Source organism: Triturus cristatus, chromosome 3_2 (assembly GCF_964204655.1).
Source record: "Triturus cristatus chromosome 3_2, aTriCri1.1, whole genome shotgun sequence".
NCBI lineage: Eukaryota > Metazoa > Chordata > Amphibia > Caudata > Salamandridae > Triturus > Triturus cristatus.
This window is the reverse complement of record NC_140584.1, coordinates 1,206,352,559-1,206,367,909: the sequence shown is the minus strand read 5'-3', so window position 1 is coordinate 1,206,367,909 and position 15,351 is coordinate 1,206,352,559. Positions and strand designations below refer to the sequence as shown.

At 48.1% G+C, this 15,351-nt stretch overlaps 1 protein-coding gene across 9 annotated transcripts in view; it reads left to right on the top strand.

Annotated features, from left to right (window-relative positions):
* OBSL1 (obscurin like cytoskeletal adaptor 1) overlaps positions 1–15,351 on the top strand; it is a 685,475-nt gene that overhangs the window by 634,251 nt on the left and 35,873 nt on the right. For all 9 annotated transcript variants that reach the window (XM_085650183.1, XM_085650179.1, XM_085650182.1 and 6 more), the window contains 2 exons: positions 3,356–3,468; positions 9,068–9,221. In XM_085650183.1, the coding sequence (XP_085506309.1) occupies positions 3,356–3,468; positions 9,068–9,221 (267 nt within the window). The remainder of the gene's footprint in view (positions 1–3,355; positions 3,469–9,067; positions 9,222–15,351) is intronic.

Below are 15,351 nucleotides of genomic sequence, written 5' to 3'. Positions count from 1 at the left end.
CAGCTCCTCCAGGACAGGATGGCCATCCTGAGCGGAAAGCTTCAAAGGGGATGCCGCCTTTAAAACCCAAGCCAGGAACCTCCAGAGGGTGGGGGAGGCCCAGCCCCCTTACCTGCTGCACTTTTTATGGGAGGAAAGGTGAGATAATTAGTTAGATGAGGAGGATGGTCCCCACTTAGCCAACACACCCCTAGTGCGGGGCAGGCAATGTGACCCCTCTGCTGAATTCCCATCATCTTGGTATGGTGTAGCAACCTCTAATCAGGGCTAGGGTAGTGTCCCTTCCCATTAGATGGAATCACTAGAGGTTGTAGATACCCTCTAGGTAAGCAGCACATTGGCTACTACCTGTCTCCCCTTGTAATGCCCCTAAATTCAGTTTTTAGATGGGATCCCAAGACCTGAACATCAGCTTGGAAGGACAAGAGAAGACCAGAACAGAGAAGACTACTGCCTTAGAACTGAAGCCCCGAGGCAGAAGAAAAAGGCACCAAACCCTGCTAACTGCTCCAAAGACTCGACAATCGCTGCAGCTGTATTTTCCTGAACCTGAAAGGACTCCAAGAACCCCGGAGCAACTAGACCCTTCAAGTAATCCCCAAGAAGCTCCCTTGAAGTGAAGATATCACTCCCCTGCACTCCGCAGTCACTGATCCTGTAAAGTCCTTCTGGTAGTTCGGGAGTCTGGAATGGACTCTTCTTCTTGATGTTTGCCTTGGGGTTTTGGCACCCCTGGTATTGGTGCGCCGCAGCTCCAGTTTGACCTAGTTCCTTCAATCTTGGTGGAGAGGCTGATCTGACCCTCTGGAGCTATTGTACCTTTTCTTCCTCCGCTGCTGCGAGGAGCAGCAAGTCAACAAACTAGACTTCACAGGATCGTTGCATGAGGTGTGCAGGGTAATGATGCCGTCATTCCAAGGGAGCTTGAAGGCAATTTCTTGAAGCCTGGAGGTGCTCCGTGGTTCTTGGAGTCCTTTCAGGTTTCAGAACGCCACAGCAGCAGAAACTGTCAAGTCCTTGCAGTAGCTGGCAGGGTTTGGTGCCTTTTTTCTTCTGCAGCAGGGCTTCAGTTCTCATGCAGTGGGTCTTTTTTTTCCTGGTCTTCTCTTGTCCGGCGGATCTGATGTTCATGTCACGGGTTGCCACCTAAACTCTGAATTTAGGGGCAGGGACAAGTGGAGACAGGTAATAGCCAATGGGCTATCTACCTTTAGGGTGTCTACACCCTCTAGTGACCAGTTCCTGTGATAAGAGGCACTACCCTAGCCCTGATAGGTTTCCTCACCATCTCAAGATGGTGGAATTTCAGGAGAGGGGTTCATATCACCTGTCCTCCCCTAATGGTGGTACAGGCTAACGGGCGACCCTCCTCCTTTCCTCCCGCCAAAAGTGGATCATGAAAGGGGTCTTGGTTTCCCGCACTATCTGGAGGTTGCTGGGTTGGATTTCAAACGTGGCATTGCCCTTGAAGCTTTCCGCCCAGGAAGACCTTCATATCCTAGAGGAGCTGTGAAGCACCTCGCCCAAAGCAGGCTTCGTTTCTGTCCTCTGAAAGTGCTGGCTCTCACCCCATGAGTTCAAAAACATGTCTGGTGGTGGCAGAGTACTGTGTATGTCCTGACCCTCACTGTGTGTGTTCTGACCCTTACTGTGTGTGCCCTGACCCTCACCGTGTGTGTTCTGACCCTCGCTGTGTGTGTACTGACCCTGGCTGTGTGTCTTGACCTGTGCTGGGTGCATACTGACCCTCGGTGGGTGTATCCTGACTCTCACTGTGTGTGTCCTGACCCTCACTGTGTGTCCTGATCCTAGCTGTGTGTATCCTGACCCTTGCTGTGTACATGTTGCTGATGTCAGACCCACACAATGCAGCTAGGTGTTGTCCTCACAGTCTGCATGCCCCCTTGTTGTAAATACTCCCCTAGGAGAGCTTGACTGTCATTCTCATCAGTTTTGGACCCCTGTTGCAGGCGTGCCATCTGTGACCCAGCTGACTGTGTACTGCTCTTTAAAGCATGCCCTGTCTGGATTGTCTTTCTCTAAACGGCAGACTGCGCTACCCTTCACTGCAGGGTCCGTTCAAGGTTTTTGTGTGTGAGAGGTGCATCTGATGAGTTTACCTGGCCAGTGTGGGGACTGTAAAGGGGAGTCAGGATAGTTTTTGCAGTGGGTCAGTGGAATGTGCACTTATAACACAGTTGTGTGGTGTGAGAGTGGTCTGTGTGGTGGACAGGATGAAACGGGTGTTTGTAGTATTACAGAGTTAAGTGTGTGTGTGCGTGTGTCTGTATGTGTGCGTGTGCGTCTGTGTGTATATTAGGTGTGTTGAACAGGTGTGCAGCGTTTGTGGTATGCTTGAGTGATGCGCAGTGGGACTGTGAGGGATGTAAATGTTTATGGATGTGGGCGATGAGTGCATGTGTACAGCAGGGTTATGCATACTGTCACCCTAATGTATGAGGGATTGGCGTAGGGCAGCGCCACAAGTCCTCTGGCTGTGCTGTCCAACGTCAAAGTGAAAGGGAAGGAATGCACTGTATTTGTGAAATACAGAGCATTCCTGTCCCTTCCCCCTGCGCTCGTGCACAGTTTGCTGCCAAGCGCCAACATAGGCACCCTTGCACCATTGTGCAAGGCTGCCTCCGTTGTTGGCAGGATTGTTTTTGTGTAGGAAGGGGCATCTTAATTAACAAAAGCAATGAATACAGGTGTTATCCTCTTTCCGTGTGTGCTGCAGAATACAACACACATGGAAGGAGTAAGAAAACTAGGAGAAATAAACATGTTTCTCCTTGTTATGCCTGCTCTGGGAGGTGTACGGTTTAAATCTGGGGCAGCATCAAAGTCTGTGGGTCTTGCGTGGGAACCCCCACCGCAACGCCCATGGCACGTCTCCCTGAAGCAGTGTAAGGCATGGCAGCAACTTGCGCTGTTTTGTCTCACTCCATATCTATGAGCCATGCAAAGCCACACAGGGCCTGCGCCATCAGAGCATCAAAACAAGTGACGCTGCAGTGGGAGGGCCTCTTGTATATAAGCCCCTGTGTCTGGTTGTTATGTATTGTTTTTGTGTGTGTGCAGTGTGTCTTCCTAATGAGTGATGGATGTGTGTATATATATGTGTGTGTGTGTGTGTGTGTCAGTGTGTGCGTGTGTGTGTGTATATGTGTGTGTGTGCCTGTGTGTGTGAGCGCACACATGCGAGTGTGTACGTGTGTTTGGATTCAGATCTCGACTCTTATGTCTGTGACACAGTTCTGGAGATTACAAGTCTCCTAGTGAAGACCATGCTTTTCCTTTGGGATACCACTTCAGACTTTCTCTCATACCTCGCCTCTCTCTTCTCCCACCTTAGAGCCACCAATCACCATTGTGAAGGAGCCGCAGGATATGGGGGTTCCAGAGACAGCCGGCGCCACCCTGGAGTGTGAACTGTCCCGCGCCATGGCTGACGTCAAGTGGTTCAAGGTGATGCATTGGAGGGTGTTGGGCAGCATCATTCGGCCCCATGATTGTCACTGGCTGGGGACTGTGATGCGGGATTGGATGCTGCTTGAGATGCTGATTGTAAGAGGGTGGCTCAGTGTTCTGATGATTGGTTTTATTGACGGTCCCTGTTGGTTAGTCAGATGTTTGCAGTGGGTTGGATACTGGTCAAACGCTACATGAAGTGGATGGCACTGGTTGGTATTCAGGGTGCTGGCGTGGGACTTTGAAGCGTGCTCTTGTTAGAGGTGATGGATGGTAGATGAAGGGTTGGTAACATAGATATTTCAGAGCGCTGTTTTGTGCTATGACACTGGGTGTAATGGTGAGGTCATCCTGGGTTTGGCAGTGCTGTCCAGTGGGTGTGATGTGTGTTGGAAATCAGGTGCTCAGGGTCAACTGGCCCTGAGTCAGGAAAGACCACGGGGCAGATTTATCCAAAAGTCATGCAACGCAGCTGGACAACGCAGCTGAACAACGCAGCTGGACAACTTGCTGCTCTGCGTGACAGGGAGAGAGCAGCAGTCCCACATATCTACCAAGATAGAACGCATTCCTGCTCTGTCCCTGCGCTGACGCTCTGAGTTCTATCTAGCACCAACAGAGGCACCCTTGTGCCATGGTGCAAGGGTGCCTGCGTTGCAGTCAGGATAGCTTTTGTGCAGGGAGAGAGAGCATCTTGCACAGTCCTTATTTTGAGCCGGTAATGTTCGGCGCTCGGCACCCACACTTAATTCTCAGCACCAGCACTAGTGACAGTCTACCATATGGTGGCGCTGTCTGTTTAAGTTTGAAAGGAGCTAAAGCCATCCTACTAGAGCTGGGATGATCTCCTTTCTCTGTTCCTCCTCCCCCAGCCAATCCCTAGTTTACTATAGGGTTCTCGTCTACAGGTAAAGGTAGAACACCACAAGTAGTGATGGTAAAATATAAAGATCCCTTGCGTATGGCATCTGCATCCATTCACGCCCTGGAGAAGCAATGCTGGTCTCACCCTCCTTCTCCTTTGACGCTTCACTGTAGGAGTGGGGCCAGCTTTCTTTAGCTGTCTCACTGGACCCGGGCATGGTGGAGTCTCTTTATGAGGGTCTGTTAGCATACGGTATCGAATGCCGCTGAGAGGTCAAGGAGGATCAGGGCCGCAGTTTCCCCGCAGTCGAGGAGAGTTCTGATGACGTCGGTTCACACCCATGAAGAAGCAATGCTGGTCTCACCCTCCTTGTCCGTGACGCTTCACTGTAGGAGTGGGGCCAGCTTTCTTTAGCTGTCTCACTGGACCCGGGCATGGTGGAGTCTCTTTATGAGGGTCCGTTGGGATACGGTATCGAATGCCGCTGAGAGGTCAAAGAGAATCAGGGCCGCTGTTTCCCCTCGGTGAAGGAAAGTTCTGATGACGTTGGTTCACACACATGGAGAAGCAATTCTGGTCTCACCCTCCTTATCCTGTAGCTGTGGGGCCAGCTTTATTTAGCTGTCTCACCTGGGTACCTACCAGGGAGGGGCTGCTGACCTCACCTCCCCCTCCAGCTTTAGGCTGCTGTCCCATCTGGGTGTCATCAGGCCTGGTTCTTCTATAGGTCGCTCTTGCAAAGAACGGTCAGGCTGTGCGCCTGCAGCTGAGAAACTAATCATACAATGCATTCACATGCAATTACACGCACTCATACGAGTCTGACAATTTCTCTTCACATTTTAAAAGCAATACAATTAGAAAGGAGGTACTAATTTCTCAGTGTGCAGAATTAATACTGCATACATACTTAGCAAAGAAAAAAGAAGGGGATACTGCACAAATGCTTATTTTCTCACAAGAGTAAAGAATGAGTGACCAATTCATGGTCAACGAATTGACTATATGTAATCATTAGTGTTGTTTTTTTGTGTGGCGTGTTATAAAATAAAAAAGACATTCTCTGATATAAAGTCCAATTCATGGTGATGGTTTATATCTCAGTTGTCAACATTGGGGTATAATATACTACGAATAGGAATGCGTAATACTAGTTGGCTTCCAAGGTGCTCATCTCAGGAGTTAGGTATAATAAACTATAACTACGCAATGCTTGTTGCTATCCGAGGTGTTGATCTCGGGTTGTAAGTATAATATAAGATTACTGAATGATAATTGGGGTCTAGCATGTTGATCTCGGGAGATAAGTATAATATACTACGATCACACATGGCTAGTTGGTGTCCAAGGTGTTGATCTCAGGAGATAAGTATAATATACTACGATCACACATTGCTAGTTGCTGTGCAAGGTGTTAAACTCGGGAGAGAAGTATAATATACTACAATCACACATTGCTAGTTGGTGTCCAAGGTGTTGATTTCGGGAGAGAAATATAATATACTATGATCACACATTGCTAGTTGGTGTCCAAGGTGTTGATCTTGGGAGATAAGTATGATATACTATGACTACACAATAGTCCAAGGTGGTGATCTTGGGAGATAAGTAAGATATATTACGATCACACATTCCTAGTTGGTGTCCTAGGTCTTGATCTCAGGAGATAAGTATTCTATACTACGATCACACATTGCTAGTTGGTGTCCAAGGTGTTGATCCCAGGAGATAAGTATAATATACTACGATCACACATTGCTAGCTGGTGTCCAAGGTGTTGATATTTGGGAGATAAGTAAGATATATTACGATCACACATTCCTAGTTGGTGTCCTAGGTGTTGATCTCAGGAGATAAGTATGATATACTACGATCACACATTGCTAGCTGGTGTCCAAGGTGTTGATATTTGGGAGATAAGTATGATATACTACGATCACACATTGCTAGCTGGTGTCCAAGGTGTTGATCTTGGGAGATAAGTATGATATACTACAATCACACATTGCTAGTTGGTGTCCAAGGTGTTGATCTTGGGAGATAAGTATGATATACTATGACTACACAATAGTCCAAGGTGGTGATCTTGGGAGATAAGTTAGATATATTACGATCACACATTCCTAGTTTGTGTCCTAGGTGTTGATTTCAGGAGATAAGTATAATATACTATGATCACACATTGCTAGTTGGTGTCCAAGGTGTTGATATTTGGGAGATAAGTATGATATACTACGATCACACATTGCTAGTTGGTGTCCAAGGTGTTGATCTTGGGAGTAAGTAAAATATACGATGATTAGGCAATGCCAGTTGGTGTCCAAGGTGTAGATCTTGCAAGATAAGTATAATATACTATGATTATGCAGACCTCAAGAACTTCAGGCCCATCTCCTTCCTCCCCTGCCCAGCCAAAGTCATTGAGAAGGCAATCAACGCCCAACTCTCCAAATTCATCAAAGAGAACCATGTTCTGGAATCTCCCAATCGGCCTTCTGATGCAACCACATCACCGAGACCGCACTCCTCGCTGCCCCTCTTCGACCCGGACGAAACAGAGGCCCTCATCCTACTGGATTTCTCAGACGCCCTCGACACCGTCTCCCACCGCACCCTAATCAGGAGACTCCACGATGCCTGCATCCATGGCAAGGCACTGGACTGGATCCACTCATTCCTGATTGGTCGAACACAGCGAGTCAGACTACCCCTGTTCCTCTCAGACCCTACCAAGATCAGCTACAAAGTGCCCCAGGGCTCCTTCCTGAGCCCCACCCTCTTCAACATCTACATGGCTACCCTTGCAGCAATCGTCAGAAGTCACAAACTCAACATAGTCTCCTATGCTGACGATACCCAGCTGATCATCTCCCTCACCAACGAACCCACAACCGCCAGAATCAACTTTCACAATGGAATGAAGACAGTCACTATCTGGATGCAAGACAGATGCCTCAAACTCATCTCGGACAAAACGAAGTACTCACCCTAGGACCCACTCCCTCAGCCTGGGACGACTCCTGGTGGCCTGCTGCACTAGGAACCCCTCCAACACATACGAACCACGCACGCAACCTACTAGACTCCTTGCTCTCAATGAATCGCCAAATCAACACAGTATCCTCAACCTGTTTCCACACACTCTGCCTGCTTCGAAAGACTTTCAGATGGCACCTCACAGAATCCAGCAACTGGTCACCCACACACTCCTCACCAGTCGACTGGACTACCGCAACGCACTCTACGCTGGCATCACCCAGAAACAACTCAGGAAACTACAGAACATCTAAAACTCCGCAGCCAGACTGGTCGTCGACACCCCCCACTGCAGCCACATGACACAACACCTCCGGCAATTCCACTGGCTCCCTATCAACAAGAGAATCACTTTCAAGCTCCTCACACATGCCTACAAAGCTCTTTATGATGCTGGACAAGAATATTTGAACCACCGCCGTGCCTCCACACACCCGCCAGACAACTTGGCTCTGCCCAACTCGCCCTGGCCTCAGTTCCACGGATCCACAAGACCAGAACCGGAGGAAGATCCTTCACTTACCTCGCATCAAGACCTGGAACACCCTGCCCCTCTACCTCAGGCAATCCACAGCACTGACACAGTTCCGGAGGGACCTCAAGACCTGGCTCTTTGACTGAACCGCCACACCCAGATGGATCAGCAGCCCACCTCCTACGCAACTTGAGACCCTTACGGGTGAGTATCAACGCTCTACAAACCCCTGATTGATTGATTGATTGATACTTTGATTATGCAATGATAGTTGTTGTCTGAGGTGGTGATCTTGAGGGATAAGTATAATATCCTACGATTAGCCAATGCTAATTTGTGTCCAATGTGTCGATATTGGGAGATAAGTATGATATACTATGTTTAGACAATGCTAGTTGGTGTCCAAGGTGGTGATCTCGGGAGGTTAGTATAATATTCTATGACTACACAGTACTAGTTGGTGTCCAAGGGGTCGATGTCGGTGAGATAAGTATAATATACTATGTTTACTCAATGCTAGTTGATGTCCAAGGTGTTGCTCTTGGGAGATAATGTTAGTGGATGGCGCTAGTTGAATGTTTACAGTGTTTACTGTGGTATATGAGATGCTACATTGAAAAAATGATAGAGGTTTCTACAGTGGTGTATGAGGGGTAACAACATGGGTGTAATGGATGTTGCTGCTTGGTATTTGAGTTATTGGCGATGAGATGCTGGTGGATGCCTGGGACAATGCCTTTTATGCAGGGTTTAGGCTGGTGCATATAAAACGGTAACAGTTGGTGCCAGAAGAATTGACCAAGGATAACGATGTGTAATGGTTGACGTGTAAGGTGCTGCCCATGTTATGTGAGGTATAATGGATGGTGATGGTTAGTGTTTTTGACATGTTGATGAAGTGAAATGGCCAGTTTTAGTCAGTCTCGAGGAGGTTACTGTGGTGTGTTGGTTGTTCTGATGGGGAAGGTTGCAATCCTGTTGGAGTGTATGGACAACATGTATGTATGTATGTATGTATTTTCATTTATAAAGCGCACTGCAACCCTGCGGTCATCCTGGCGCTAACGACACAGTGGAGAGACTTGGCAACAGAAAGGCCCATAGAAATTAAGCTCTGGGAAAGAGCCAGTAACATGGTGTTAACGAAAAGCAAGGCCTACAAAGTACAGACCTAGTGTTGCGATTTGGGTCTCTAATGTATAGGTTCTTCCTTACCTTAGAACGGGAAGGAGCTCAAGCCGAGCCCAAACTGCCGCATCTACTCCATGGGACGTCGGCGGTTTCTGCAGTTCAACCAGTGCTGCTTGGAAGATGCTGGGACCTACACATGCGACGCTGGAGAGTGCAAGGCATCTGCAAGACTCCAGGTTTTTGGTAAGGTCTCAACCATGCATGTGATCACGATACATCACAGGTGGGGGTATAATGTAGACCTTCCACTTGCTCTCAGTAGGGAAGTCCAAGTACCAGAGTGTCTAAAAAAAAGCCATAGTATTTCTGGGCTGCCTCTGACCATGATGGTCTGGTACGAGTGGGGAACCTGGTGAACAGAGACTAGGGTGATTAAACGGTGTGTTTTGCATCATCACATGCTATTAGTTCTCCCTCAGTGCATGATGCTTGGAACGAGAGGGAGATGACCAGCAGTGTGTCTGGCTGGTCTGGTTGGGGCCACCGGCGCTGAGGCGTGAATGCTGATCTGCAGTGTACTGAGTATCTTTCTTTTGAATCTGTGTGAGACCCTGTCCTGCGTTCTCTTTCTGCCATGATCTCATTGCTCGTCTCATCACTGGTAAGGACGCTTCTTCCTCTTCCTCTTCCTCTTCCTCTGCCTGCTGTTCCCTCTTTAGCTTTGTTACCATCATGGTGGGTGGGATGCTGAGGGAGTGGGCTCTCTGCCACTGCTACTGCTTCTGCTTCTGGGGTAACTCTGGGGCTTGTTAGTGGTGCCTTACCATGTGTATTGTTGTTAAGTAGGGATTGTCTACATGGTTGATTGAACAGCAAGTATGCTTAATGCAGGAAGACACAAGTGGACAACAAGTACCTCCAATGCACTCCACAAGGAGCAAAGGGGACATGAGCTCATCCATCCTCTTAGGAACCTCTTTCACAGTTTCTGGAGGAATCCCCAACTCAGCCTTCTACATGCACATTTCACGACAGGTCAATGGCGCCACAATGTGAAGCAGACACAGGACTGCCGGACAGGGCATAACCGTTGGCTTGAGTCCCACCAGTCGTTGGGGTGCTGTGTGCTCTTAGTTGCTTCCATCTGGCCACTGTTTCCACTGATGTCTGTAGCTCTCCCCAGAGCCAGTCAACTGGAGTTCATCTTCTGAAAGTATGGTTGCCTCCTCATTGGCTATTCACCGGCATGACTGCTATTTTAATGTCCTGGCCAGTAGAAAAATTAGGAAAATCACCTAAAGCCATATTTGTCCCCCTTATTAGCACACATATCAAACCTCACATATAAAATGGAAGCAGCTTTGGAGCTGCCTTAATGATCACCGACTCTTAAGTGAAGTAAACAAAAACAGAAAAGTGATGTTGCACATGAGTGCAGATGATTTCAGAAGATGCTGTATTTAGTGTCTCGTACTGGCTTTGCAGAGCCTTAAACATTTGCCTGGTGGAAACGTGTCGACCTCTGCTGCAGCCATGGATTCTGTCTATTGTGTTGGGCTGGGTATTGATCAATATTGATCAGCCTGTTTGTTTCCCCATCTCCTTTGAGGAGCAGTTGTGAGATTTGACCTCAAGACTTATTATTATTTTAAATCACAGAGGACCATTAACCTTTATTGATTTACCTACTACTATGGTCCGTCATGCCTAAAAGTACAGTTCTATATATGTCATGCTGTAGTAAGGGTGTTTGAAAAACTTCAGACCAGAATAAGATACTTTAAAAAGTGGGTACCCCTATGAAATACATTGCTAAGCGTGTGCGTACTACATTTGCATGGCGCAGGATGGTATGGATACAGGAATACAACTAGGGCTACGTATCCTTCCCTGTTGCACAAACAACCTAGTTTAATAAAATGCAAGTGCTTAGAAACAAGATAAAAAATCAGTAAAACAATGATACATAAGACAGAGGGGATATGAATTAGTCAGAGAGCGAAGAAAAGGTAAAAAAGCAAATTGTTTGTCAAGTTGGCCATATGCTCTCCCACAATTTAGCAAGAGAGAAAACGATGACCGGGGACGTGTCTGCTCTGCATATCCTTATCGCTACCCTGTACTGGACGACACCTAAAAGGCTGTGCAAAGGAGCAATCCAACGCCTACGCTGCTTATAACATTGGGCAGAAAAAGAGGAGGTGATCATCAGTTTCTTCGGCACTTCTGCAGACTGGACACATTTTGTTTCCATCTTGTTGACTATTCCATTTAGCGGTAAAGGAAGCAAGCGGTAATGAACCTAACCTGAAGCTTATATAAAGAGCTTTTGTGAATGGAGGGTCGAAAATATTCATATAGTTTTCATAATAAGAGCTGGGCTTGAATCCTATGAAACAATCAGTCATTTTGCCCAAACCTGCTTGTTAGAGAATTTAACCCTTTCAAGCTTCCAAAAGATGACATTCGCTCTCATATTTGCGGAAGATTGGATAGTTTCAGGGAACACCCAATACTCATGTAGATTCTCTAAGTATAGGGACTGCTTTATATTGTCCAACCAGGGTAACAGAACACCTCTCTGTGATATGTGGAGAACATCTCTTAATCCAGCCCTATATTCTGCAAGCTGGGGCGTAGGCCAAATCCGTAGCCAAAACAGAATAGGTTTCAGATGCGCTAGGGGTGCAATAGACCGAAAGCCTAAGTTATGTTTTAAAATCAGTGGCGTGCTTTGGGGCAATTCAAGGGCTGCTCTTCAAAATGTATTCTCAACCACCTCCGGGCTTTTAAATTAACATGTCCCCAGAGTTTGACTCCATATGTTGTGGCGACTAGAGCTTTGGCCCTCCACACCTCAAAAAGGGGGGGGGGGGAATTGGATGGAACGAGCACTTGTTCGCAAATTTTAAAACTGCTGCTGCTCTGTGCTTTAGTATAAGAGTACGTTTAGTAATCTGGGGACCACAGATATTTTCACTAGAGAGGCGATTGACAAGATAATTAAAATCTAGCACTTTCTCAAGCTCCTCCCCTCCAACATTATTGGTTCTCTAAAGAGTTACCACAACCGAAGAGGTAATCGATGCAGCATTTATGAACAGTAGGAACAATGTTGGGGCAAGGATGCATCCTTACCTGACTCCTTTTGCAACCTTAAAGAGATCATTGTTTTCCACATTTGTACCCCATCTGACTTGAGCAAAATGATTGTGGTCAAGACTGGCAAATAAATCAGGAAGAGGATGGGAAAGCCCAAGGTCACCTAGTGTACGCTATAACTTATCCAAAGAGACTATGTGAAATACCACCTGGTGATCAACAAAAGCGACATAAAGGCTGCCCCTTTTTATGCCTACTTCTTTTCACCTTATTAATTGAAATCAAAAAACCAGATCGATTGTGCTAATTTTCGGGTGAAATTCAGCCTGAAACTGGGTTAACATTTTATTTTCTTTGACCCAAATAAGGCAGGCAGGGAAAATAGTGGTTTTGGTTATGGATAGCAGGTAAAATATGTTCGAGGCATATGAGCTGCAGATTACACAATGTGCATAGATCGCCATCTGGTGTTGGGCCCGGATGTTGCAGTTGTTTTTCTCTTGGAAAGTCTTTGGAAGTCACGAGGTATGTGACTCCTCCTTTGGATTATGTTGCGCATGGGCTTCAGCTTCATCCTCAGATTGTTTTTTTCCGCCATCGGGCTCGGATGTGTTCTTCGCGCTTCAGTTTGAAACCTTTCCAATTTTCCTGTTCGGCGCGCAATCCTCCCCCCTTCGATGGTATTGTCTCGATCGCGTTCTCCAACACTCAACGCGACTCTCAACAATCTAAGTCTTCGATTCCGGTCGTCGACAAAGGCCTTCGGGCCTACCTGGTTGATGGAAAGGACTCCATTTAAAAAGTGTCCTCGATGTGGGTTGAAGTTTCCCCACACCGATCTCCATGAGGTGTGCAACCTCTGCCTCTCCCCAGAACACGAGGCAAGGGACTGTCCAGCTTGCGCCTCCTTCCAATCGAAGAAGACGATCCGGGACCAACGAGCAAGGAGAACAATGGCTCACTCGTCGACTTCCATACCCGACGACATCTTCGAAGAAGGCGTCGATGTTCCGGACCAACACCACACAGAAGAAGGCCTTGTCAGCGCCTCCGAAGCGGACGACTCCGACGTCGAGGACATTACTCCGGCACAGAGGAGCGTGAGTACAAACGTCGACCACGACCCTAAACCCCCCTCCACGCCATTGAAAAAGGCTTCGGTCACGTCTTCGCTTCCGAGCCTAGGTATGCACCAAAAGACTGCTTACCATACCCTGCTTCCGGGCCTGGTTAAGAAGCCCATCAAGCCTTCAGGCAGCTCGGGCTCGAGCCAGCCTACCCTCGGTGCCGTAAAAACCGCATCGGCACCGACACCGAAAAAGAAAACGCCCCTTTCCACGTCCGCGCTGAGCTTGACGCCGAAGCTCTCGGCGCCGAAGACTGGCACCAGCTCCTCGGCACCGATAACACCCTCGGAACTGAGCAAGAAGCCGAAAAGCCTCGACTCCCAAACCTCGAAACCGAAAGCCACATCGGAACCGAGGAAGTCAAAAGACACTGCTAAACTTCACGGTTCGAAACCAAAAATCAGTGCCGAATCGACGCTGAAAAAACCCACGACTCCGACACCATCGGCACTGAAGGATCTGCCCCTTACAGACGAACTGTATCGACCCGATCCTTACCAAAAAACCTTCGTTAAAGATCCAAAGACTGGTCGTTTGTCGCTTAGCACCAGAAAAAGACCACCAGACAAGCCTGCACAAGCTCCACCACCAAAAAGGAGAGACTTTGCCACCTCCCCTTTGAGGATTCCTTCACCTCCTCCTCCACTTCCTCCACCTCCTCCTCCTCCTCTTTCTCCTCCCCCACCTCATCATTCTCCCACATCATCTCCAGATGAGGATGATGATGATGACATTATCTACGACACATGGGACAGGGCGGACAACCAACCAACAGGGGTCCCTACTCCTACAGGCTCCCCTGACCCATGGGACGACTACAATATCTCAGATGTTCCTACTGTCCCACAGGACGAGCTTTACCCTTCTAGACCCTCCCGCCCCCCGAGGACACCATGGGCTTTAACCAACTACTCTATAGGGCTGCCCGCTACCACGGGGTTGATCTCCACACAGACCCCGTAGAGGAGGACTTCCTCTTAGATACATTTGACACTGCACACAGGTCTACCTCAATCCTGCCCATGCTTAAGGGAGTTATTAAGCACGCACCAGAGGTTTTTAAAGACCGAGTTAGGGCCAGGGTCATTAACCCACGTATTGAGAAAAAGTATAAAGCCTCCCCAACAGACCCACCCTACATTAAAGGCCCCGCACCACTAGACTCCCTGGTAGTCTCCAATGTGAGGAAACGTGCCAATACCCAGGCATCAGGTGAGGCACCACCGCCAGATAAGGAGTCTAAACTCCGAGACGCCTCTGGCAAACGGACGGCGTCTCAGGCAGCCAACATCTGGCGTATCGCTAACATCCAAGCGCTCCTAGCCAGATATGACAGGGCACATTATGATGAGCTGGAGACAATCATGCAACATCTCCCTGATAAATATAAACATAAGGCCAACGAATTGATTCAAGAGGGAAAAAACATTACAAACACTTCCATTCGTTGTGCCCTCGATGCTGCTGTCACCGCCTCCAGGGCAAATAATACCAGCACCCTTCTGCGTAGGCATGCTTGGCTACGTATCTCAGGTTTCAAACCTGAGGTTCAAAGTTCCATCCTCAACCACCCCTTTGATGAGAAACATCTGTTTGGTCCTAATGTTGATATAGCCCTCGAAAAAATGAAGAAGGACACAGACACGGCAAAATCTATGGGAGACTTGCAGTCGCAAGCTCCCAGACGCTCCTTTCGCCGTTCCTCCTTTAGAAGCAACACCAGAGGCTACTACTCTGACAGCGCCTCCACTTCCTACAAAACCCCTACCCAATCCACCTTCACTAGGGGTTACCAAAGAGGCAGTTACAGGGGTAACAACAACAAAGGCAGAGGCAAAACTAACACCTCCCGCTCTGCCTCCACCCCCACCCAGTGACTTCCCTCCACTTCCCCCAGACTATTCCACTCCAGTCGGGGGCAGACTCCACAATATCCTTCCTGTCTGGGCTACCATCACCTCAGACAGATGGGTACAACAAATAATCCAATCATGCTACTGTCTAGAGCTAACATCTACCCCCCAACCATTCCACCCAAACAGCGCCCAATGTCACAAGAACATTTGTCACTTCTAAAGCAGGAGGTAATCTCCCTCCTACAAAAAGATGCAACAGAACTAGTTCCTGCCCACCAACAAAACAAG